The following is a 27,919-nucleotide window of genomic DNA, read 5'->3' as shown; positions in this document are numbered from 1 at the left end:
GAATGTTTCTTTCCCAATCAGTAGTGCCATGCATTATAACATAAGTCTAAAAATCCTTGTCATTGGCTGTAGAGGCGGCCCCAGCTGTATGAGTATTCATTAACTGAGTCCCTTCACTTTCATGGCCAAGCAGTTGGAGAACTACATGTAAAAAGTGCCAGCACTTACACGGTTTCAATGACAATGCATGCCAGATTGTTTCTCCTACATACTTCCGACGCACCTCCACCACCTCTCCCCATACCACTCACTCAAGTGACACAGTCTCTTTGTTTCTGTTGTAAGTTGAAAACTGTACTGCCATGTTTCATGTTGCTGCTGCCTCCTGGGGTTATCTGTTCTATCTCCCTTCAAACTAAGTTCTGCAATATTCTTCAAATAATTTATTTTGTAAAAATGTCCATGCAGTGATGCAGTGAAACTACAGATTGAGTCAGTCCACATAATGTAACTTCAACAGGAAAACATCCCGCAAGGCACGTGATTTATGGTGGCAAGGCATCCCTCCGTCTGTACGAGGCAAGGTCTGGAAGCTGGCCATCGGAAATGATCTGAATGTAACACACCAGCTGTATAGCATCTGCCTTGCTCGTGCCCAGGAAAGGCTGAGAGCAGCTGATTGTTTGGAGGTTGGAGACTCAACAAGGACAACTCGTAGTGGAGACAGTGTGGACAAGGAGGCTAGCATGGAACTCATTCAGCTGGACATAGCTAGAACGTTCCCACACCTGTGCATATTCCAACGTGTAAGTTTTTTTATTTATTATGCATTCCTTTTATATCCTCTCGACAGGATTTATGGAAGGTGAATAAATGAAATGAAATGAAATCCTGAACACAGCCATGTTTATATATGTGGGAGCCTACCGCAAGTGCTAGCCAATCAGTGTGTACCATGGCAGTGCCAGTGCCCATTGGACTGGGCACTGCTAGCAGCAGCAGATAAAGATGTTGACCATTTAATTTGACCATATTGTGCTAGTCAGTCAGTTGGAACTACTCTTACCTCGCGACACCTCATCTGGAGTGCACACAACAACAGCGAGTCTTCTAGCAGCAACACCATCAGCTGACTGCTAGCAGTCACCTAGTCACATTGGGAAGCCTACCACCCTCTGGTCAGCTCATGGTCACCTGGCTGGTGAACAAGGAGGACAGCCATTTCTAGCGGTGCCCAGCCCAGTGGGCGTTGGCACTGTAGTGATCCATGCTGATTGGCTAGTGCTTGTGGTAGGCTTCCACATACAGTTATGTGGTGTGCTGTTGTGAATGTAATGCTGTTTTGGTCTGGTGAGAGTGGGGAATATTTTGGGCAGTAAGTTTCAAACTTTTCTCTAAAGGATAATGATTCTGATTCACTACACACAAAGAGAATTATTCTGCATTTTCTTGCAGAGTACCTTATAAACCAGTAATGGGCTGGTTGAAACCAATACAAGTCTGTGGAATTGAACTATCATGCATTGTTCAAGTATCAGGAGGTTTGCTGTTGAACAGTTATCTGGGCTTAGGTTCTTTGTGGTTTTCCTAGAATTTTCAGATAAATGTAGGGGTAATGTTTTAAGATAGTGAATAAATTACAGAATCTGAGTTTTCTGGGATAAGTCATTTTGGCAAAATATGAAAGAATATGAAGTGAAAATGTTCTGTGCAGCTGATTCTGCTAGTTGTCTCCTTGCCAGACTGCCCTTGTCTGCATTCTGAATCTGCACATACTTTCCAATCTTTTTTTTTCTGAGAGATCTGAGAAATTTGTTAGTACATAGTGCAGTTGAGTTGATAAATATCATCACACACTGTATTTGGATGTCATATTATTTTTTCATATATTATAAATATATTTTACTGTCTTACACAACTGTGTTCATATATACAATGCAACCTCAATATAATGAGAATTTATAAAATCTGTAAAAATGTTCATTGTCATGAGTACTAGCAATATTTGAAAATGAAGTACATAATTCTCATTTCCAATTTATAATTATTATATGACATGAAGATTTGAAAAGATAATACATGCTCCACAGTATTTATTCTTTTTGCTAAGTTCACAACAGAAACTTATGGAAATGCCCATAGTATTAGCTTTGCCATGTTGTTTAACCATTTGTCTGCATGTAACAAATCAAGAACTGCTAAATGGATTCACATTAAATTTGATATTTGGGAGTTTTCTAAACTGTGTCAATATATTTCAGTTTCACTTAATATCTGACAGCAGTAAAGGACAACCAAAATGCATTTTTGCGTACATGTCATGTGGAAATAATTGAGACTTGCTGTATATTTACCAGAATGAAAATAGTTTTGTACAAAAGTTGTAGATAAAAATGAAAATCACATATTATATCTGATACAGTTTTCTTGTAAGTTGTACAGTTTTCAGAATAATAAAACAAAATGGATTTTATGTTTGTCTAGAGCAAACATGCCAGAATTATTACAGTATGTGAACATTTTCTAAGTTGCTTGAAGTGATGCTATGTAGACACAAAAGTAACAAAAGGATGCTATCGCATGCTTTCATATTATCAACAGTGAGAAGCTGATGATTTTCTCATGCTTACATGATCTTTTGCACTTGCAACGCTTGACATATGTCTTCCTACCAAAAAAAAAAAGTAAAAAAATAAAACCATCAACAGGCCATGAAGGCCCATAGGGTTGTGAGACATTGAGGGTCGCACATTATCTAGACAATCAGCTTAGAGGTGGCGGTAAGGTTGTCAGCATTACGTGCCGGCCGCGCTTTACTCCCCAGGAAACTTATTTAATTGATTCCTGGTACTCATTTGTGTTAGAGGCTGGGTTGACCCCAGGGCCATAGTGCGGCTGGAAGGATTAGGTCAACTGAAAAAATCTAATGACCTCATCAGGACTTGAACCCACGACCTTTCAGCTTGTAGCATAGTGCCTCAACCAACTACATTACCGCGTGGCCCCATCCTACTGTGAATTAAAATGGCTGTATGTCCTAAGCACTTCTGCATCATGGTAGCAGAAGGTCTCTATTTAGACATTGAATTCTCAAGAGGGAGATTCTGGGAGAAGCTCAGAATATGGTTTAGCAGTACCTTAAGGGAATGTGAATTATAAATAGTTATGGAAGCAAACCTGCAATAGTAGTTCATGCAGAAAGTTTTGGAGAGATGTTGTGGCTGGCTAGGAATCAGTCATTATGTTGGAGGTGCCAGAATAAAATTTGCTCATTTTATATGGGGTTATTCCACATATGTAACATTGACTTGTTGGCAGTGCTGACTTTTTCTTGTTCTAAAGAAGTTCTTGTTGTAAGCTATACTTGTATTACAGTTCCACTGTAACTCTTTTTAGATTATATGTATTGTTGTGTATAGTGGTCACATGTTTCACCTTTAGAAGATGATCATCAGGCCATACATACTATGTATATGTATTTTAACCAAACTGCTATGACATACTTAATGTAGATTTGTTTGTTGGCATGCTTGTTATTTTTGATAATTACATTTTTAAAATGTAGTCTTTTTAAGAATAAGTAGGATGTAGATTTAGTCTGTTAGGAGCTGTATATGCTGGCATGCTCACTACTTCCATTACAGAATTCTTAAAATGTCCATATAATGTATCATTTATTATTATAAAGACTGAGTTGTGTGTATGGGTTATCAGGGCTCTTGTATTTGGAAGCGTGTGTAATATTGATTGTTACTCAAGGTTACAGTGTCTATTTATTTATGTAGTCTTTATTGTACAGAAGTGTGTTTTATTGAACATTCTGTCCATTATTCTGTTTCCTGAGAGTCAGTCTTGCACCATCTGTATTTGCTGGTGATCTCCATCCATCCATGACCTGTGGCCACTGCATGCCACAGTGGCATTACAGATCTATTTTCCTATCCTGACATCAAATCAGGAAATAATTAGGCAGGAGATAATACAGTTGAAACTTGGAGGGACAGAGAAAAATTAATGATGGAGCTCAGTTCATGTTATTGATGTTGATTATTGATATTGATTATTAATATATTATTATTGATTATTATGGTTTTAATATTGATTTAGTTGCAAAGCATTCACATTATAGAGACTTGATATTGCATGGATCCTTGTCTTTGTTTATTTTTTGTTGATTCACACGATGTTATTTGGTGTATGGATACAATGTATGACCATTTTCCCACAGAGATATCAATGTTTCCTCTGCTGTTGTTGCATTGGGATTAAATTAAATTAAATTAAATTAGTTACTGATTAGTATACCCAGCATGTAAAGAGGTTGTGAATAAAATCTAGGATGGAACTCAGTTCATGTCCTGACAGGATTGCCATTGTCACAAAGCTGCAGAGGTATGTTATTTTATATACAGATTTGTGTTTGACTTATATTCAACTTATACAAACTAGAATAACATTTGAGATCTAATGTCCTCAGAGCAGTGACTGTGCAGTAATTTTATTAGCATAGGCTGTGCTGGACAATGAAAATATTATAACCATATCTCATTTTGAGATATATCCATCGAAGTGTAAGTTTGAAAAATAGTAACCCTAAATGTTATCCAAGAACAAGATGACTTCTTTTGTCAAGTATTCAGCCAGAGTAGCGGATATGAATTGGGCCTTTCGTGTGTAATGAGTTAGGGATGCAAGATTCTCAAAGTTATACATTTCCTCTAACCTTTACCAGTTTCTTGATGTGACAGTCATTTCTCTCTAGAGGCAGTTGCATTTGGTGCTGCTAGATAAAACCACAGCTGTTGTAGTTCCTGTGTAGATAATGTGGTTATCCCTGTCACATTGGCTCCTTCCTGGTCCACACAGTGACCTCACACTCTTCTCTAACCGCAGGAAGGCTCTAAATGTTGTGATTGCTTTACTGTACATGTTGAGTCAAGTGCCCAACTTGAATTCCTCGTGAAGTGGCAGATTGTATTTTCATGAATATTCTTCTCTCATTTCTCTATAACATCAGTTACTAATCACTTTCTTGATCATCTGCCTTTCCTGTATTGTGTTAGGCCATGATTGGTTTGGACTGTCACATTCTGTGTTATGACTCTGTGTAGTCTTGTAGGTGGATGCTGCCTCCATCTTCAGGGTTGAAGCATGTAGAATGTGGAATATGTTTGGTTATGTAAGCATGTTGCATGGAAGGGGGTGAGGGTTGGGGCCCAGATTAGGCCTGCCTGTGTAACCAACCATTTTCTCAGCATACATACTTCAACCCTGAACGTGGAGGCAGCATGTTTGTAAAGTCTGTGTCTGCCAATCAGAGTACATGGTGTCATAAATCAAAAGATCAGAGTCTGTTACCTTGTTCCTGCTTGTGTTTTGTGATGGTTGTTTAGTTTTCATTGTACCCATCTTATTATTCTTCCTGCACTTACCCTAAATGAAATCTGTAGCGTATAATATTGTTTCTGTAAAGGGTTAATCATATTCTGATATAAAATAACAATAAGAGAAAACTGCTTAATTTCCAGGTTGTCATGTCTGATGCATTAGAAAAGTAAAAAAAGTAAAGTAAAGCTATTCCTGTACCAGGCCGTGAAGGCCCATAGAGTTGTGAGACGTCGAGGGTCCCACATTATCTAGACAGTCGGCTCATAGATGGCAGTAAGGTTGTCAGCCTTACCCGCTGGCCACGCTTTACTCCCCAGGAAAATTATTTAATTAATTCTTGGTATTCATTTCTGTTAGAGGCTGAGTAAACCCCAGGGCCTAGTGCAGCTGGAAGGATTAGGTCAACTGAAAAAAATCCAGTGACCTCATCGGGTCTTGAACTTGCAACCTTCCAGCTTGTAGCATAGCCCCTCAACCAACTATGCTACCGTGTGCTCCTCTGATGCAGTAGACCATAGTGAAATTAAAGGACCCCTGCTTAGCATACTAAAATGTGGCATATGAAGGATCTTATTTTAAATCATATGATAGCATTAGGATACAGTGGGTTTAAGTAGTTAGACACCACATTAACTAGCACGCAGATACATAATGTCAGAATATAAATGTTCACTATTTTATATACTCTATCCATTTTCTTTTTGGGTGAGGAAAGGTTTTGACACTCCTACAGCAATTTTTACATATTGTACTGTACGACCACCTCTCTTGAATAACTTTCATATATTATGTCCCCTAATGCAAAATAAAAGGATGTACAATTGTGGCAATCAAGGTTTGATACCAGCATGTTTCAGCCTCTGCTTGGGCTCCTTATAGGAACCTATTTTATTTTAAGTTGCAAATGATTTGTTGTGTTGTGTAGGATAGCTCATTCAGTGTAGTGATATGCTGGATGGCCTAGGAATTGGGGTTCAATTCCCAGTGTAGGCAAGAAATTTTTCTCTTCTCTACAGCATCCAAACCAGCTCTGAGGTCCACCCAGCCTTCTGTCCAGTGAGTACTGTCTCCATTTTGTGGAGGGGGAGCAAGTGGTTGGGTCTAGAAGTTGACCACTCATCTTCATCTAGCACTGAGGTTAAGAATATGTAGATATATATGTTCACTCCCCCATACATCTTCATGGCTTGGTGCTTAGTTAATTAAGGACAGGAACAACTTCACTTTGATGGTTTGTTGTATTACGTATCTGCAGAAGCATGCAGGAGGAATGAGAACCAAATAAGTTTGTTACATTGGTTATTTTCTAACTTGTATTGGGAGAAGCCCAGTTTATATCTCGGGTGGGATACCAGGTATTGTGATTGAGGTTTCTTTGTGGTTTTTCTCAGTCCCTCCAGGCATATGCTGGGTTAGTAGCTTGAATTAGGTAACAAATGCTTCCTTTCACATCCTTTCCAATTCATTGTTTACTATTACTGAATCTTTCAACACAGACAGCATTGTTAAATAAACTACAAATAAAATAAATGAGGAATGGAAAAAGTATATATGATTTAATGAATAGTACAGGTGTCTTACAAAAGAATTGCAAGAGGGACGGCAGTCTGTGGATACAGAAGTAAGTCTGCTGGAGGCAGTACATTGCAATGTTGTGGTGTGGGTGATGTCAAAATATGTAGATGGTAGACTCAGAGCATTTGCCACTTATCTTAAGGTCCTAGTTTGTGCTTTTTCTGTTACTGCATGACAGACTGTTGCTGTGGTAACATTGGCATTTGTAGTGATTCTTGCCTGTCACAGGTGTAACTTTGCTATAGATATGTGGTTTACTTTTTCAGGGTGGGCCGTACTATGACATGCTGCACTGTCTTCTGGGTGCATATGTCTGTTACCGTCCTGATGTGGGGTATGTCCAAGGCATGTCCTTCATTGCTGCAGTTCTCATCTTGAATCTTGAGGCAGCAGATGCTTTTGTTTGCTTCGCCAATCTGCTCAACAGGCCATGCCATGTAGCGTTCTTCTGTCTCAACCAAACTGTCGTTAGTATCCTTAAATGATCAGTTCTTTCTTCACAGGAATGTTATCACTGGTAAGTTCTGCCACAGTGATGGAAACAGATTCACCTAACTGACTATGTGGAACACAGTTTCATGAGAAGCTGAGAGTTGCTGAGCTCTTCAAGAAATTTCTCATCTTTTATGGAAAGTATGAGGTTTCTGATTATGTAATTTTCTCTGGATCTCTGTTATTTCATTGCTCTTGAATCCAAATATTCCCTCCAGCACACAGTTCCCAAACTCCTTCCCTGAAGTAATACATGCAGTTTTGCGTTAATACACAGAACATTGTACTGTTATACACATCAGTTTTGATTCTTGAGGAAGAAAGACATGAAGATGAGATGCTCTGAACTTGAATGGTAGCATCTGCATCTTGTGTTTATTCTCCTCGCAAGTAAAGTAAGTAAAGTTACAGTATCCCTGTAACAGGCTGTGGAGACCCTTAGGGTTGTGAGATGTTGAGGTTCCCACATTTTCTAGACCGTCGGCTCATAGATGGCGGCAAGGTTGTCAGCCATACATGCCCACTGCCCTTTACCCCCAAGAATATTCCTGGTACTCATTTCTGTTAGAGGTTGAGTAGGCCCCAGGGCCATAGTGTGGCTGGAAGGATTAAGTAAATTGAAAAAATCCACCTCGTTGGGATTTGATACCATGACCTTCTGACTTGTAGCATAGTGCCTGAACCAACTACACTACCGCGGTCCCCCATGTTTATACAGTACACATATCTAATCTTGACACCATGAAGAAATCAGACAATCAACGGTTATAATATCTGGAACATTTTTATCAAATAGTAACACAGTCCCTAGATAACCAACTTCATTGAACAGATTATTTTTTTAGAAAATGATAGTTGCTTAGATGGTCGAAAAATCTCGCAATTGTTACCGAATCGTAAGCTTTATTTACCGGTGACCTGGCTTGTAGCATAGTGCCTCAACCAGCTATGCTACCTCGTGCCCCCTTATTATCCTCATACGTCACAATTTTGTTCTGTTACTGATGTTCACCAAATCCTTGAATTTTGCCACACTTCCACTGTTTATCAAAGATTCTTGTGATAATATTATTTCCAGGCCAGGTAGTGTAGTAGTAATGCTCCAAACTTATATTTGGGAGATGCTTGGTTCAGATTTCAGACTAGACACCAGCTGTTTTAACTGAGGTTTTCTTCAGTCCCTTCAGGAAAGAGCTGGGATAGTACCTTGCTTAGGCTGAAGCTTTTTATTTCCAAATCTGTTCTTATTCGTTATTCACTAGCCATTCTGCTATTCAATGCTATAAAATCTGAGATAAAGACAGTGTCATAAAATGCACTACAGTGAATTCTAGGCCAACATTTTGACTGGTTTTTAAGATGGTTTACATTTATGCCCAATAAATTAACACTTTAACTCAGAGATATTGGGTTTTCGGACTTTATCCATCATCCTGGTTTTTAAGATAACTAAGAAAANTTGTGTTTTTCTTAGTTATCTTAAAAACCAGGATGATGGATAAAGTCCAAAAACCCAATATCTCTGTGTGTTATACACCATTGTCAGAATCCTATAGTAACTACTAACACTTTTATTGTCAGCAACTTTGCTGGAGGCTTACCTACCAGCCCAGCCATTCTTAGCAGTACAGTAAGGTTTACATTGTTTCACGGCAAATGATTGATGTGTATCCATGGAATTACAAAAGGTATGCCTGCATCTGCTAGGAACAGAGGAAATATGGTGTGCCTGGAGTGCATTCTGAAAGAAAAGTATTAAGTTTTGTCATGGTGTGATACTCTGTTAGATATGGGAGTCTGATCAAATTACCGGTAAACGACCAACTTCAGGTACAGGAGTGAAAGTGTTGTCATCGATGTTCTTCTTGTATTCTGTTCAGTCCCAGTTGTCCTAATTCTCTTGGCTGTGAAGTGTCTTGAGGAAGGTACAAAAGAAGGATTTCTGTGCCCATACTCTTTACAAGAGTCCTTTTAAAGCTGCCTCTTCAAGGTCAGTTGTCTTTTCATTGTTACCCTTTGAGGGAATACATTACCTATGGCCCAATCAGGTTGCCATCTCTTCTTTCCTATTCCTGGCTCTGATTAGCCAGTTCTCTTGTTCTTTTGACACAGTCCTGTCACTTCTGCTATATAACCTACCTGTTACTGACCTTGGCGTACCGTGCTTTGAAGGTGGAGGCAGCAGGGTTTTCAGACTGTCCAGACTACATAGTGTAAAAACCCAGAAGACTACAATTTGAATCATCACTGCCATGGAATGATGGATTGGGATCAAGCCTTCTGTCTGATAGGTATCCTGACTGTACCCCATTAGTCATCATCTTGTAAGGGTATGTCAAGGAATGTGTTTACATTCTGCTATGGTCAGGTCTGCAGGCTGTATGCTTGCTGTGTTCCTGTAGCTGCACACGTGGACAAGTTGTAATACAACATGATATCTGGCTCTCCTAATTGGCATTTGGTTACTTCTCATGAATTAGCTTTAGAGATATAAAAGGTTTTGTATTGGTCAAGTATTTTCACAACACACTATAACAAACACTGAACTGCACTGGCTTCAGTCCAGATTCAGATTTTGTTGAGACCTGTTTTTATGTTTATTCCAAAGTCATTAAGAATGGCATATGATACTGTTCTCACAATTCAGTTCTAGCATTTTCTGAGATCTCGAAATAGCTGCTGTACTGGCTGACTTGCTGAACTCCATAGGCTGTGCAGTAGCTGAGTGGTAAGTGGCTTCTCCCTACAGAAACTAGGGCAGTCCATGTGGGATTTTTTATGATCAGAGTGGCAATGGGGCAAATTTTTCTCCAAAGTTTTCTACTGCTAGTTATTATTCCAACAATGCCCCCTACTCATTTATTATTAGGATCTTGTACAGTAAGCCAATTTGAGGCTGCCACATGAAAGGACTAAGTCCTGCCCAATTTCTGTCACCATTCCACCAATCCACAATCCATATATCTTTAGGGGCTGGAACATTAGCCCCTTTTAAGGTAGCAGACCCATGGAACAAGGGCTCACCCCATGCCTACAACTTCAAAAGAACTGAATTCCATGGAACAGAGTGCTTCATGAGAAAATTGATAGTCACCAAGCCATTTTGTATATTTTCTGTCAGTTATGGAATCTGGAGGATCATTCCCATGTTCACAGAAGCCCGCTCTGTTGAACATCATTTGAAACTGCTGTAACTACCCTACAACCTGAAACATTTGGCAGTGCCTGAAAGATGGGAATCAACTGGGAACCTGGTTCTTGTAAATCACTTGTCAGTATTTTGAAAGTCCTCATACTGTCTCTTGATTGTTCTGACCATACAATTCCTGTTTCTTTGAAACAAGAAGTAGTTGCTTATCTGAATTTCATTGTTTTGTAGTAACTTAGTTTAGTAGTTATTGCACACCAAATTAAAAAGAAGCTGAATCCATTCTGTTTTATGTTTAACAGATGAATGCGTACTATGCTGCATACAACGATTTCTTCCGTGAGAATCTCCCTCGACTGTACACCCACTTCACAGAATCTTCCCTCAGTGCTGACCTCTACCTCCTGGACTGGCTGTATACAGTTTTTGCCAAGGCCATGCCACTGGATGTGGCTTGTCGTGTCTGGGATGTATTTCTTAGAGATGGAGAGGAGTTCCTCTTCAAAGCTGCTTTGGGTAAGTGGGCACTAATATTGACCAATCTTGGGAACTATCATCGCCTGCAGTGCTGCAGTACAGTGTGTCAGAGAATTCTATTACTATATATTTGGAAAACTTTTCACACCCTATGTACTGTGTTTTAAACCTGTTTTGGTATATTCCAGTAATTTAAGCATGATTTCAATATTTTCACTGTGGCCTTTTGGGTTGAGACATCATGCAGTTTTGGAAGCAGATGGTGACATTTGGATCATCCTGCTGCCTCCAGCTGAAGTCTTCATTTCTGAAGATGGAGGCAACTTTTTCCTGTGAAACATTACTATCCACCTATAAGACTGCGTGGATCACAACCAAGAAGACCATAACCTGTTTCCTTAGCTGTGTGTGGAGTTGCTCTGTCTTGCATAAAATAACCAAATCTTTCTTCTGCAGGTGCCAAATAAACAAAAAAATGGATTGAGTATTTCATTAATGTATTGAGCATCAAGAGTTCCTTCATAAAATATTGGTCAAATGATATAGTTTGTACTAATCAAACGCCATATGCCTATCTTTTGGTCATAAAGGGGAAATTGAATTAGCACATGATAATTTTCACTACATGTTGTTTTGTGAGTTAATATATCCCAAGATATTAAAATTAGCCTCATCTGTGAAAAATGTCAGCTTAGGGTCAGTAAGTCCATCATTCACATGGTTGATAAACCACTTACAAAACCTCACTCTTTTTTCATAATCCACAGGTTTAATTTTAGGAACAACAGTTATTTTATATGGATAAATATACAACAGTTTAGTTGCTGTCCATTCACTGCCTACAGAAACACTAATTTTTGCAAAGATTTTCAAGGGGAATTTTCTAATCGATGACCGATATGAAGTTTTTCCTCACTTAAAACACGATTTCTCTTTAATGGCTTTCTGTCAGTTAAAATGTCGTAGGTTCAAACTATCTTCACCAGTTTGGAAATTGTATCTCCAGATGGACATATTGTTTTGGGAAATTTATAGCAAAATATTCTTCTGCATGATTTGTATGAGTTTTTTTTTTTTCACATCACAAACATAAATCAAAAGCCTTTGTTCTAAATTGTATCTCACACAAGCCATAATTACACAGAACAGAGCACAATAGAAAGAAGCTTCTGTAACACTTGATGTTATAACGCTGACGGCACTGACTAACTCACTGATCAGCTGATCACCGAATGAATGACCTTCAGTTTACTGGACACTCCCAGAGCATTGCCATGACGACGTACAGGGAAGCTCCATGGATGTCTAATAAGTCTGCACAATGAACACTTGGTATATTGGGCTTAGCTACATGATTTAGTGTATGTGTGTTGGGTGATACCTACATGATACAGTCAGTATATCCTCGGTATAGCTACTCAGTATAGCATATATGTGTATCCTGGGTATGGCTATATGATGTAGTCTGAATGGTAGGCAAAGGCTTGGTGTATACCAAGTACCAGCCAGTATTTCTGCACTTGACTGTTGCAGGGGTCCTGCACCTTCACCAGGAGGCATTACTCAAGCTGGACTTCATTCATGGGGCACAATTCCTTACAAAACTTCCGGATGACCTTGCAGCCGACTTGCTCTTTAGATCTATTGAAGCTATCCACATGAATGTGGGGAAACAGAGGTTTGATGAAGTTCTGGCAAATCACATTGACAGATGCCAACATGAGCCGAGTTGAGACATGTTACAACAGCGTTTGTTATGTAAGACATGGGCTCTTTGCTTGAAATGTTTCTGTAGCTTTTAAGGTCTTGAATGTGAAATGAAGTACAAAACTGGCACCAGTTGAATGAATCTCTGTATCAAATTATCATCTGAATGACTGTATAGCCAATATGTGGTGTCCATATGGGAAATGTTTTATATATATACTCATAAATAATTTTGTTTAAATCCATGTTGACAGTATATCAAAGAGTTCCATCCTCTGGTAAATGCTCAACACTAAAACGCTGTACAGAAATCTATGTATGATGCCAAGAAAGTTTTGATGCTTTATTGTTGTAATTTTTATATATGGAATTTCCGTCCAGTATATATTTGGTTGACAATTTCTGAATGTACAGTTTGTGCTAATTATATTATTTTGATCGAATTTATGGCCATAATTATACATCTATACTGTAATAAAGCTGAGGAATGTTTGAGTCTGTTTTTATCATTTACAGTGAAACCCCAATTTAATGTTTCCATGTTTAGTGAAATTTTTTTGGTGAACATTTTGTCTGATCCCAGCCAAAGCTGGTTATGAACAGCATATCATTTGCTTGTACTTGTTGGATTTTTCATTTAGTAAATAATACACATTTGATGTAAGAGACTTTCTACATGTAGTTTGAAAATTTACACATTAGTTTACTGTGGCTGTGATTGAACCAACAATTGATATTCTAGTATTCTGTCTGCTTGAAAACGTTTCTTCACGACCATGACTTTGATGGGTGATGTCTCATGTTGAAAACCTGCCATAACCACATTGCTTATGGCGTTATAGTTGCTTTCATTCTTGACTGAGCTTCTTACAGTTGTTATTTCATATGTCATTGAATATTTTAGAAAGTGCTTTGATATTATGTAATTGTATTTGTTTGCACAGGAACAGTTTCTTGAAGTACTTATATAAAGAAATTATTTGATAATAATTGTATTCAGTTACAGATTTCAGATACAAGCAGTAATTTCTTCTTTACTAAGGTTCTGTTTGACCAAAGCTTCTGCATCAGACATTTGGTCATTTGCTCCTAGAAAACTCGTAGGTGCATTACAAGCAGTCTTCACTTTTTGAAGGGAGTCAGGATAGCTCAGTCCATAGAGCAATGAGTTATGGGCTGGACAGGTAGGGTTTGATTCCCAGAAGGGGCAAGAATTTTCTTTTCTCTGCAATATCCAGACTGGCTCTGAGGCCCAAGTTTCCTATCAATGGGTACTAGAAGCGATTTCCCCAGATGTAAAGCGACAGAGGCATCCACTTTCATCTAGTGCTGAGGTCAAGAATGGTGAAGCTGTACTTTCACTCCCCATATATCTTCATGATATAGTGCACACTGACAAGTTTACCTTTACATATTAAAGTGGGTGAAGAGTCCATTGTAAATTTTATATTTGCTATGATTCCCATTGCATAGGTTGCATGTATCTTGTGGACTGGTAGTATTCACTATAAAAATAATTTATATATTAAAAGTTTTAACTTAATTAAATCCCATATTTAAGAACATTTCACAGAAATAAATGCAGCAAAAGTGGTAAATCAAAGTAATATTTCTGGGCTGTGATAATTTGTAGTCTGGTAGAGGTGTTTCATTTGGAGGAACATAATCCATCTATCTTAGGGTCAAAGAGTAAATCCAGAAGCCAGCAGCAAGTGCAGTGATCCCCACACGAGAAATATCATTAAATGCAGGGGACGTGGGTAGGAGACCAGAGAGAACCAATAAGAGGAAGAAGAGTAGTATAGGACTGATATCTTGAAAAGAATCCTATTTTGTAAAAGTAAAGAGATGAGAGAGGCAGTAGGAGAGTGATACAAGCAACCAGTGAAAGGTAAGGAGTGCCAGGAGAGTATGAATGAATGAATGAATGAATGTATAAGTTTGGGCCTTCTCGGCCCTTGCACCGTGACCTACAGTGATCTATTGTGCTTCCCCTTTTGTTTATCCCCTCAGCAATCCTCCACTTCGAATGAAACTTGGAGTCACTCTGTGCTTAGCAGTTGTCAGAACACTTGCAGAGTTAAAGTTTCTAGACTGAATCGCTGAAACTCTGATTGATACTTAACATGAGACTTAATCCCAAATGTGATTGCGCAGGATAAATTAACTAAGATTCTTACTCTCAGATTTATGCATTAACACTTGAAATGAAAAGCAATGTTGCGATGCACTGTTGAACGTTAATGTGTTGGATGAATTTAAGTTATGTAGTGGCTTGTGAAGGAATGTGCCACATCTCAGTATACTGTGTCTGTTCTGTGAGTAAAGGTAAAGTGTATGGGTGAGTGGATGTATAGACCCATGTTTTCTTGACCTTGGCACTGGTTGGAGGTCGTTGGTCAGCTTCATGCCTTGGCCGCTTTACCCCTTGGGAGAGAGAGCCCCCATTACACATTGGATAGGATGCTGGGTGGGCCTCAGAGCCGGCCTGGATGACATGGAAAAGTGAAAATTCTTGCCCCCAGTGGGACTCAAACTCCAACGCCTTGGTTGCCACGCCCATAGCCAGTCGCTATCCTGGCTCCCGTGTATCCTGTGGGTACTGATAATATTGTCACGTGTCTTGAGTTCGAATCTTGTCAGTCAATTGTGTAGCTCAATCCCACTTCTGACACCAATGTAGCGTATTTATTCCTTTCGCTCACTTACACACACTTTACAGGCATTTTCACTTGCAGTGTCACAATCACTGCTTACAATATTCCGGCGATACTGGACCCAGACGGATATTCCGAAGCTTCTTCTCCGATGGCTGTTCCGCGACTGACTTCTTCGAATGCTATTCCGAGACGCACTGTTTGTGAATGCATTCAACCCCGCTGTTGTAGCTGTGGAGACGTTGCTCTGTTGGTTCCGCGTTTCCTACGCAATAACCCATTGTTATCGCGTTGTCTCTGTGGGAACGCTTCGCGTATTCGTCGTAACCTTGGAGATTCCTGTTATAACTACAATGGAGCGATTGTTGTTTCTTGTGCGACGGTCTATACTAGAGTTTCCATAGAAGTTACTCTTCTGGATTCCAGACACGTTACAATATTTTGTTGGGGATATATGAAGTGTAGTATACTATGTAAAGGAGATGGCTTATGATTGACTATTTGTGCATGTTATTTGTGGGATATGGTGTTATATATTGGCCTTGATACATCACTTGATAATATGTAGGACTGGAAAAGAATACATGAGAAAGCAGGGGAACCTAATAGTATTAGAGCTTATGTTCCTATAACAAATGATGAGGGAGTTGATTTATTAACAGCTGTTACATTAGTATACAGACATTTTAACCTTGTCACATGTGTATGTTCGTCTGTGGATGTGAATCACATAACATAGAAATGAACTAAGTCATAATGAAACTAAGATGCATAATTTAAAGTGTTTAATCATATTCAAGTATGAAATCACTGTTTGTTGCTAACATCAGATTTTATGATTTTAGAAGCTAAAAAGGAACAATGGTTTCACATGTGTGTGGCATATAAATCCACCACTTGTACCAAAAACTCATCACTGGACATGAGATCCTGCACCAGTTGCATCCACCTCCCATCATCACAATTTCTGTCTCGTAATATCCATCTTAGGGGGCACGCGGTAGCGTAGTTGGCTGAGGCACTATGCTACAAGCCGGAAGGTCGCGGGTTCAAGTCCCGATGAGGTCATTGGATTTTTTTCAGTTAACCTAAACCTTCAAGCCGCACTATGGCCCTGGGGTTGACTCAGCCTCTAACAGAAATGAGTACCAGGAATTAATAAAATAATTTTCCTAGGGAGTAAAGCGCGGCCGGCATGTAAGGTTGACAACCTTACCGCCATCTTTTAGCCGATTGTCTAGATAGTGTTGGATCCTCGACGTCTTACAACCTAATGGGCCTTCACAGCCTGTTACAGGGATAAATTTACTTTTTCTTTTTTAATATCCATCTTAGTGTTATCCTCCCATCGCCTTTGCAGTCTTTTGCCATTTTTTTCAAGTTCTTTCTCCACCAGCCTTCTGTATTGCTCCTCGTCTCCCTCAGCCTAGCCACATCTCCATCCCACCACGGCCTCCCCAGTTGCACTATCCTAACAACACCGTGACCTGTATAAATAATGTAATATTGTGAATTACTCATTTACTTCAGCCTTCTTACTAGACCCCGAATTTCCTGAGCCATTTATTTTCAAACACTTGTAATTTATGTAGGATTTTAGGTTCGCAAATATTGTGTTCTGGTATACGTGTATAACGAAGTGTAGTCTGTTGAAAGCCAACCGACATTTCGGAGGAACATATCGCCTCCATCTTCAGGGTTGATGAATAAGCCGAGCAAGAAACCAGCCTGAAGGCAGGTGGCAAGCACAGCCTCATTTATACTTGACATTGTTTCAAATACATTTTTAAACATTTTCAAATTATTCTTTATGTGTAGTTATGTTATGACTCTTTTGCTAAGTTCAGTTTCGTATAATACGTAGTTTTGTGTAACTCCAGGCAGCAATGATTTTGTTTCACGACCGCAGATTCAGGGGAACGAATCGGACGTTCCTCCATGTCAACCGGGTTTCAAATTGTTGCGTCACGGCTGCGCTGTTTGGAAGCCTCTGTACATTCTTCTTACACCGTTAACCATACCTGCAGTTATACAAATTGATCAGTTGGTACAGCGATGTTAAATGCATTTTGGTGAGCACAAGTGGTCACGTGGACGCCTGCGCGTATATCAGTTAACGACGCGCGGCGCCACAGCTCGATTCCGGGGGACAGTTTGGGAGAGCCTCTCCCACTGTGCGGTTACGGTTAGCAGGCGTCGCCCCTCCGAGGCCGGGACGTCTAACGGATGTCAGTACACAAGCTGGTTATTGGTACTTGGGAAGACGAGGTTGTGTGTCCACTCAGCCATGTTAGCAGTTCCTCGCCAACCGTAGGTTTCAAGTATCTGGAGTCGTGTGTCTGTAGTTCTGACAATCGTGATGTATTGTTTTATTGCTACAAAATTTATAATTTGTGTACGCAAATGAAAATACGTGTCTTCCGCACATTTGCTGGGGGCAGGGCTGTATGGCATCCGAAACAAGTTTTATAGCTTTCGGATTCGTACAACGTCGCGTCTGTAACACTTTTTATTGCAATTTTTAAACATGTTTTACGGTTTGTTTTTTTATTATTATTTAGTGAAGGAACATGCAATTCGTTGAACGACCGAGGAAACGTGGCTTGATTTCCGTCAGGGGGGAGACATTCTCATCACTACAGCATCCAGATCGGCCCTGCCGCCCTCCTATTCAATGGGTATCTTGGGTAAAACGGCCGGGGCGTGAAGCTAACCACTAACCTCCGTCTAGTGCCGAGGTTAAGAATGGTGCAGTTATGCCTCCACTCCTTCGTAGGTCTACATGCCGTAGTTTTTAATTAAGTACAGGGAACGCCATACATTACCAGTTGTTTTGTTTCAAGTCGAAGATGGTTAACGGCGACAGCGGTTTGCCTGCTTTTGTCGTGGCAGCCGCGGGGTTTTGCGGAAACTTAAATCCGAGGGTTGGCGAGGGATAACTGTATTTCGATTTGTCTGAATGACTTTTATTATAGCATACAGGTATATGTGAATGTTGCCACTCGTAAAGCATGTTCTCATGCGGAAAATGGAAAATTAGGCCATCCTGGAGTTTAAATGTTTCTGTGGAGTACGGGATCATTGTTGCATGTGGCTGTCACGGCTCAGAAGTCGTGAGATGAAATGGCAAAGATTTGCTTCTTGAGACGGTAGTCTACAGTACACAGGGCAGAATTTCGGAAATTCATATATTCTGGGCACTACTAGTTATTACTGCAGGAGCGAACCATCAGTACAGTGATCCTTGAATGTATGGTTGCCACGTAATACGACTGAAGGAATCAGTCTTGAGATTTTACTTGAGTAAATCATAGTCTAGAGCTCACCGTATCTTTCAGGTCACTTGCGTCCACGAAACGGGTTCCGGCAGTGTCCACGAAGAACACTGTCTTCTGGTATATGACGTCATGCTGTCCGGTATATGTTCACCGACGTTTCGGAGGAACATGCTGACTCAGTGTTCAGGGTCGGAGAGTAAGCCAAGCAACAAAGCTCTACTTGCTAATTCTTGCTGGTAAATTGCTTGGCTTCATCTTCGGCCCAGAAAATGGTGGCAGCATATTCCTCCGAAACGTCGGCGACCTTGTACGGCGTCACATCCCAGAATACAGTGCACTCCAGCTATGTTGTTGCTGCTCTTTCTGTCATTATGAGAAATAATATCTGACACTAATTCGCTTAGTTGGGGGTGGAGTCCAGCTGGGTCCACTCGGCACGGCGGCCACTGATTGGCCTATTGTACCTGCCCGGGTGATTATGATGATGGAGAATTTGGTGGAATGAAGATTGGCAGGGGAAACCGAAATACTCGGAGAAAACCCACCACACTGCCACTTTGTCCACTACAAATCCCACTTGACCAGACCCGGGATCGAACCCGGGCCACCGCGGTGAGAAGCCAGCGACTAACCGTTTGAACTATCTGACACTAAATGAAAGATAATGTGACAGTATCTCCTGAAAACAAATTTCCGATATTGATATGAGTGAAAAGTGCGGTATTCTGGGTAGTAACTTCCGATGTTCGGGGTCCAGAAGACCCTCATATCCAACATGGTAATACGCTTATTCTTAGTAAACATCCTCTTCGAAGAACAAGCAGAGAAGGATAACATTAAGATAGATATTATGGAGACAGGCTTGGAGAATAGGCTTTATAGGTATAAAGACGGAATTGTCTCAGTATCGGGATACTTTGCTGTGGCGATGGCGAGCCTCTAGGTGCTGCTCCGATTGAGTTAGTTATTTGGGCTCGGCAGAGGTATACTAAGCAAGGCATGCAGACCCACATAGTAATAATGCTTCTCTTCACCCCATAAGCCTGGCCAGTGTGATAGAAATTGAGGGTACACTGACTACTCATTGAACAGAGCATGTCGGTTCAGTGAGTAACATTTCTGTCCTTTGTTTTGGAGTTGATGGACTCCATTCTTGGCCAGCATGAGACCTCTCGCGTTCCTACCTAGTCCCTTAAGGGAAATTCAAGGCTAGTACTTCAAATTATTCCATGGCCTCTTCATTCAGTCCCTTTACAGTTCTCTATTCATGAAATCTGTTCGAAGTCATACAGCGAGATACTCAGTGTCATTAAATAAAACACAGATGCAGAATGCTGCATGTTGCAGGAAGTAAGATACACAAGTCTTGGCCAGCCATCACGTTGAAAGTTTGGACCCTAACTTAGATGTCGGAAAGAAATGATGAAATGGAATAGGAACGTGAAATCCTCTAGATGGGGATCGGGTTATAATACCGTGTAGACCGGAAGGAATATAACAGACTTATTTAGAAACGCGTCACATACCTACTGGTAAAGTGTTGCAGTGTTACAGCCGTATTCATGAACAAAGAGAATCGAAACGCAATTTTGTTGTGTACGAAGGTATTTTAAACTACAGGATTTATTTCAAAGGAGAGGGGGGAGGGAGGGCAGTCAGTTTTCTAAGGAGGAAAGCCAAAATTTTGTCTTAGAAACTTATTTTTTTATTGCTAGTGGGGTTGGACTGAGTACCTTGTACTGCGGCCACTTCTGGCGTATTGTACCAGCCCCAGATGATAGGTGAGAGTGATTGTGGAGCGATTGGTGGAATGAAGATTGACAGGGGAAACCAAAGTACTCGGAGAAAACCTGTCCCAACGCCACTTTGTCCATCACAAATCCCACTTGACCAGATCCTGGATCGAACCCGGGCCGCCGCGGTGGGAACCCAGCGACTAACCGCTTGAGCTATGGTGCGGCATTCTTAAAAACTTACTCTGAATATATAATACATATAATACTATTTTTACTTATCCTTTTTTAAGAAATTATTTTAGTATTTTGTATATTTCCTTTTTTCAGTTTATGTTTATGTTTTGAAGGTCCAGAGGGGCATTTCCCTGGCTTCACACCTTCAACTAGCGCCCATGCTTCAATAGGTTAGTTACTATCTAAGAATGCACTGGATTCACAAACAAGATGGCGTGTTAAATGCATGTTACTACATGAAATGTGTGTTTTAGAGTTGACTCGTGTTTATACAGTTTTTCGTCTGTAGTATGATATGATATTACCTCGTGCACTGTTTCAGTCCAGCTGCAACATATGCAGACACGCTGTAGAAGCTCAGGTCTCTGATAACTTAACTGCCATGTTGTGGCAGCAACATATGCACAAAGCCTTAAGTATACGCTACTGTCAACGTGTTCAAGGTTTCAAATCATCAAATAATGGGCGCCCTCGCATCTACAATAATTGTTCGTAGCAGCCTGCATCCCTTTCAAGTCAGATGTTAATGCGCCGTACAGCGCTCTCTGCAACTCACCTTAACATTCTGGCATCGACCATTGTCACAGCTGCTTGAATTCCTGCCACAAGAATTTCGATAGCCTTGGGAGGGACTGCATGAAAGTCCTCTTTCAGATGTCCCAACATGAAAAGCTCCAGAGGAGTTAGTTCCGGCGGGCGTGGAGGCCATGCAGTAGGCTCTCGACGTCCAGTCCACCTTGCTGGCTATGTCGCGTTCAACCACTGCTGGATATCTCCCGAGGATCCCAGCGAAAATGTTGATGTTGAAGTCGACTTTGTACCCGCTTTCGCCGATGTTACGAGGATTGTGCCATGCGCAGAGGTGACTGCTGTGGACGTTGAATGCATCGTCACGCAGAAAACATACTTCGTCTGTTAATAGAATATTACGTAAAAGGGTCTTATCCTCACTGTGTTGGCGTCATAGCCATTCGAAAAATTACATCCACAGAGATATGAACTCCGTGAGGTGTGGTACGGATGCAGTGATCGTCATGAAGTTCTTCGAGTACCCAGGTTTTGAATAGTTCCAGTTGTGCGGTGTTGCGTGAGCTCCCCACGGGTCTCGCTCCACAGCTGTAATTATGGGACCTTCATTGGCTGGTGTCCATACAGTCCGTGGGCAACCTACGTTCAAGTGATCCATAGAGATTACAATTTTGTCTCACAGAGATGCTCCAGTCGTCGAAACACATTAGCGTCTCGATGGCGTCGACCAGGATAATTTAGTGCGTATTCCCTTGCAGAACTACCAGCTCGATTGTTACAGGCACCGAGGGTTAAGAGCACGTAGCAGTATTCGTCGTGTGTGTGTATTCCATGATAATTTGATCACAGCTGACCCCTGCTGTGCTCTGTGTCTCTCAGGATACATGTTGTATACAATTTTCAGTATTTTCTTATTAGGAAATCACAACATGGAGAACCTGTGCACGAAGTTCGTTCGATCATTATTATCATTGTGAAGTAAATCAACAAACTCTTGATGTACATCAATGAACCAGGTCGGCCCCCTTTTTCAGGTGGGCTGCCTAAAATAGTTCTACTTTGCTTCTGTGCAATGGAGCAGCTGTGGGCGACATAAGATATAAATGAAGCCCTAAACGCTTTCCGAGATGGCAGAAGTATCAGACATGAAGCTGACGGGGATACCACGAATTCTAAAGGTGGCAAAACAGTTTTTCCCCCTGGCGAAGGACCTGACGTGGTGACAGAAATTGTTCGGGTCTATTTATTAATCCACACGGGCATGATCTCATCGAAGTCCCATCCCAGAGCTGGTATAGAAGGACTGAGGAATACCACGACAACTTGAGTTAGGATATCCAGTGTCCCGGTCGAGTTTTGAACGAAACACCTCCGGATTATAAGTGAAGTGCTTTACCGCTACGTCACCTGCACACCGCCTGCATAGCACGTCCTTAACTCAAAACACAACAATTCATGCCGCCATTAGTTTCATTGCCCAGAGGGCTGCAACTGAGAATGCACTAAAACTGTATGCCCATATCTGATTATTTATTTATTTACGGTTTTTGTTTAATGCCTCTGTCAGTGCCTTACATTATAGAGCTTCGAATGGTAGGATGAATGAGTTTGAGAAGGATTTGGAAGGAAGCGGTCGTTGCCTGATTCGAGGTACTGTTATCTTAGCAATTAGCTAGAGGGATCGAGGAAAACCACTAAAACCCACAGTTAGAAGAGTCGGTTTCCCGACGGAGATTTGAAACGGGCACCACCAGAATAGAAGTTAGGAACGTTACCGCTTGAGCCATCTCGTTCGGTCTCGACAGTGTCAGTCTGTTTCGTTACCGGAACGTTAGAGGCGCTCTGTGTATCAGAGAAATGAAATTTGTGTGATGAAATGTCAGCTGAATCAAGTTGCCAATAAAGCCGCTATAAATTGAAAATAACTGCATGGAATCACCAATAGTCTCGCAGCTACTTCAGAATTCGTCCCCTTTTATGGAATCCGATGGCTAATTATAGAATTCACAAAAGCCCGGCACATGCGCTGTGCTGAGCAAAACGAATGCAGTCCACGACCATTTTATTTCTACAGAATCCAGTTAAATTCTAACGCCGTCTCCGCGTCTAGGTCTTCCAAATGGACTCTTTCCTTCTGGTTTTCCAACCGAAACTTTGTACGCACTTCTCGCCCGTATTGATACACAAGGCGCCCATCTTCTTCTGCTTGATGTTAGCATTCTAATGATATTTGACAATGAGTACTAGTTATGAAGAACCCCGATATGCAGTTTTCTCCAGCCTCCTGTCACTTCCTCTGCCTTAGGTGCCTCAGCGCCCTGCCCTCAGACACCCCAAGTCTTCTTCTTTCTCTTAATATATCAGACCAAGTTCCATACACTTCGCCGCGCCATAGCTCAAGCGGTTAGTCGCTGGCTTCCCACCGCGGTGGCCCGGGTTCGATCCCGGGTCTGGTCAAGTGGGATTTGTGGTTGGGCAAAGTGGCACTGGGGCAGGTTTTCTTCGAGTACTTCGGTTTCCCCTGCCAATCTTCATTCCACCAATTGCTTCACAATCACCCTCACCTATCATCTGGGGCGGTTATAATAGGCCAGAAGTGGCCGCAGTGCAAGGGACTTAGTCCCACTCCACTAGAAATAAAAAAAGTTCCATACCCAAACAAAGCAGAAGGGAGATTACAGTTCTGTGTAGATTATTCATCAGGTTTCTAGATAACAGAGGAGGAGACAACATTTTCTGAACTTAATGGTAGCAAGAATCCGCCGAATATGATCTGCCAGTGGAAATAATAGAATTCGAAATGTTAATGGCCCCATTAGTACATTTTTTTTCCCCCTTGGCACTACAGCCCCAGTGGGCCTAGGCCTACCTCCATGAACTTCTCCGTTCACTTCGGTTTTTCTAGATCTTACATATTCGGTAGGACTCCTTGGGCGGGTGATCAGCTCGTCGCAAGGCCTCTACCTGTACACAAACACAGAAAAACGCACACACACAAACTAAACATCCACGCCCTGAGTGGGATTCGAACCCACGATCCCGGTTTCCAAGCGAGCGAAGACAGTACATGCCTTAGACCGCTCGACTACCGTGACCGGCCCCATTAGTACATTAGTAACGAGAATTGTGAGAATTGGGCGTATGCTGTTCATGTCTCGTGACTAGAATGCAGCACAAGTACCAGCGTGATAGTGTTCAAGTGTCTGCACATGGCATGAGGAACTGGGGCTGTATTTGTGTAGACATTTACAGGAGGTTGAAGCAGGGCAGTGCACCTTACTCTTGGGTTCAGAATTTTGGGCTCCGTCTGCTGCTAAAAAATACTGAATATTATGAAGAGCGCTATCTTCTTAGATGTGACGCTTTATAGTTCGGTAGAAGTTCACAGATGTTTCGAAGGAACATACTTCCTCCATGTTCAGGACGAAAGAGTAGGCAAGCAAGGAGCCGGAGAGACGTGAGCAGTAAGCAGAACTCTGCTGCCTGAAAATGGTGGCAATACGTTTTACCGAAACGTCAGTGAATTTCAGACATACACGGCTGCATATGCCAGAAGTTGGTACTGATCACAATCAGAGCCGTGGAATCTTCAACTCCAACAAACTTAAGATAGGGATGCCATAATATTCCTGCTTTTATACGGTGTGTAGAACCTGGTCTCTTACCCCAAAGGAAATGGCTGACACATGGATGAAATTTGCCCGCTCATTTTTCGGAAATGTAATGAAGAACTTAAATGGTTTGCTTCTGAAGCACGCGTTTGCATGTTAAGAGTCTTGTAAGGCATTGGCTTCAAGGGAACTGATTTCGAGACCAGACAGAGCAGTAACACTCGGTCATTCTCTCGAGCTCCCCCCTGCTTCGTCCGGATGTGCGTCTCCTGGTTAAGTTTAAATACTCCGAAAGCCATATTGCACTCATACAGTCTCAGGTCCTCACGATATTTCCGGATAAAAGTATTTAGCAATGAGAAACAGATTCCCCGTGAGAGTGCATATCCCTTGGCAGTGTAACTATGTGGTCCAGTCACAGCCGTTAGGATTTCTCAGTCAGAGCATTTTAATCACGAAGACGTTAATCCCTACTGCTTGGATAGGGGATCGGCCAATGGCAAGGCTTTGTCAACACAGGACGACAGAACATGGAGGAACGCAGCAAACCACGGTCATTCCGGCTGGAACTGAACTTGCGATGAAGACATTGATCTCCTCAGACACGTGACACCGCGGTCGGGCTTCATGTCCGGAAGTAGTTAATGCCACTGACTGAAACAGTGCACGAGGTAGCGTAGTTGGTTGAGGCACTATGCTACGAGCCAGGAGGTCACGGGTTCGAATCCCGATGAGGTGGATTTTTTCAATTGACCTAATCCTTCCAGCCGCACTATGGCCCTAGTGTCGACTCAGCCTCTAACAGAAATGATTACCAGGAATCTTCCTGGAGGGTAAAGGGCTGCCGGCGCTTAAGGCTGACAACTTTACCGCCATCTGTGAGCCGATTGTCTAGAGAAAATGTGGGAGCCTCGACGTCTCACAACCCTATGGGCCTTCACGGCCTTTTACAGGGATAGTTTTTTTTTACTGAAATAGTGCACAGGACAACTCACTGAAACAGACTGAAGTGATTTACTTCAGCAACCTCCCTCACTACTGCTTTTGCGTACTGCTTATTTTTATGGACCTGACATGGAGGAAATAATAGAATGTTGGGAAAAAAATAATACACAATGAGGAACTTCAGGATTTGTACTCTTTACCGAACACCATTGATGGGTTCAGATCAAGGAGCTGGGCAAGGCATGTAACGCGCGTATGGGAAGAGAAGCACATAGAAAATTCAAGTACGAAAAAGAAGACTGGAAGGCATAGGCGTAGGTGGAACGATAATATGAACATTTATCTTAAAACAATAATTTCTGGGAAGAAATAGGCCTAATGCACTCCAGTCTAGTCTAGCAAATTGAAACTCATCCTCGCCAGCATAGCCGTTCTTGGTTTCGATCCCCGTCGGGGCCCTTGACCAAAATTTTGTTCATCCATGACGGCCCATGCCGTGTCAGAGGTCATGAATTATTGTTAGACTACTTTCCTTATTTTTAAAAAGAAATGGAAACTTATGAGATCATCTTAATGTCTGACTGTCTAATTTTTCTTAGGAGGTTAGTGATCACCTTGCTGTCTGTATATCTATGTTTTCTCCCTTAACTGTCCTTTTTGTATGTGGTCCGAGTCGTACTGAAGTAAAGTAGACAATTAGTTCTTCCCAGGACATCTTGTTTAATAAAAGGAATGCATGTACGAAGAACGGCATTTTTTCTGGATCAGGCTTAGGAAGGTTTAGAGTCACTCATATCTCTTTGCCTTCATTTAATCTAAATTCATAATGCAGGGCACAATTAAGGTTACTAGTTGGCCGACGGAGCAATCTGGTGCATGATTTCATGTGGAAAGCTATGGCAGTTGGAGTATTACACTGTTGATATTGGCACAAGTATCGTGAGGTTACGTGGTTGAAATTAGTAAAAGAACAGAAAATCCGCATTTTTGGAATGTGCACAAGAACGGAGATCTACACTGAAGTAGTTAGCATAAAGCAGAGTGTTTATATTCTTGGAATTAGCACAATTATTTTACATTGTTGGAAGAAGCACAAGACTGGAGACTTTCCAGTTCCTAATTGTGCAACATTTGTTTTCCTTGATATACTCACTACCGCATACACAGAAGCAGCGCAGCTAGCGAGCACTATGCAATACACCCTTGGGCAACAACATCGTCTTTCTAAATCTCCTATGCGGGTGAGCCATGATCAGGTGATGATACAGATCTCGCTACCTTATCATTAGAAAGTTCCTAGATTCTGTTTTAAAACACGACGCGATTCAAAATCTTTATAACCTAGTTCTCGTTCAAACACAGTATTTTACTATCCGCTCAAGGTACGATGTACCTGGAAGATGTTTGAGGCAAAGTTTAACAGGTAACAAAGTGTTATTCGTATCTTCACTGAGCATGTGACCCTTATGTAATCTTGACGTGAATGTCAGCATCTCACGGATAAATACTGTCACAATTTTCAAACGCATACATAATGAAAAAAGAACAAACACAATATTTTATTAAATGAGGTTTATATTTGTAGGCTTATTCACAGCGAAATCGTGAAGATCATAAGGATTTCTTACTTTATTTTCGTTAAACTTACTTACTGACTCATGAATCTGAGCCCTTCTTGAGGAGACGCCAATTCTGCAGCTACTCAAAAATTTCCAAGCATTTTATGGAACCCGAAGGTTCATTGCCGTGTTCACAAGAGCCCTACACTGGTCCTTATCCTGAGCTAGATCAATCTCATCCATACAACCCTATCCTATCTCTCTCTAAGATCCATTTTAATATAGTCCACCCTCCTACGCCTTGGTCTTCTCAGTGATCTCTTTCCTTCTGACTTTCCCACCGAAATCCTATATGCATTCTTCGTCTTCCCCATTCATGTTACATGCCCTGCCCACCTCATCCTGCTTGACTTTATCATTCTAATTATACTTGGAGAAGAGTACAAGTTATGAAGCCCCTCATTATGTAGTTTTCTCCAAACTCCTGTCACTTCATCTGTCTTCGGTTCAAATATTCTCCTCAACACCCTGTTCTCAAACACCCTCAGTCTAGTTTCCTCCCTTAATATCACACCCATACAGAACCACAGGCAAAATTATAGTTTTATATATTTTAATTTTTATGTTTTTGGACAACAGACGAG

At 41.2% G+C, this 27,919-nt stretch overlaps 2 protein-coding genes across 2 annotated transcripts in view; both read left to right on the top strand.

Annotated features, from left to right (window-relative positions):
• LOC111865910 (TBC1 domain family member 14) overlaps positions 1–13,222 on the top strand; it is a 32,304-nt gene extending 19,082 nt beyond the window's left edge. Inside the window, exons 5-8 of the mRNA XM_023854350.2 lie at positions 461–746; positions 7,170–7,370; positions 10,846–11,059; positions 12,554–13,222. Coding sequence (XP_023710118.1) covers positions 461–746; positions 7,170–7,370; positions 10,846–11,059; positions 12,554–12,753 — 901 coding nt within the window. The 3' untranslated portion in view covers positions 12,754–13,222. The remainder of the gene's footprint in view (positions 1–460; positions 747–7,169; positions 7,371–10,845; positions 11,060–12,553) is intronic.
• A 4,330-nt stretch (positions 13,223–17,552) lies between these two features.
• The window catches only part of LOC111865908 (neuropeptides capa receptor), a 121,893-nt gene continuing 111,526 nt past the window's right edge, over positions 17,553–27,919 (top strand). Inside the window, exon 1 of the mRNA XM_023854346.2 lies at positions 17,553–17,694. The gene's annotated coding sequence lies outside the window, so the exon portion shown is untranslated. The remainder of the gene's footprint in view (positions 17,695–27,919) is intronic.

Source organism: Cryptotermes secundus, unplaced genomic scaffold (assembly GCF_002891405.2).
Source record: "Cryptotermes secundus unplaced genomic scaffold, Csec_1.0 scaffold1826, whole genome shotgun sequence".
In the NCBI taxonomy this organism is placed as follows: Eukaryota; Metazoa; Arthropoda; class Insecta; order Blattodea; family Kalotermitidae; genus Cryptotermes; species Cryptotermes secundus.
Note: the sequence above shows the minus strand (reverse complement) of the source record. Positions and strands in the feature narration are given on the sequence as shown.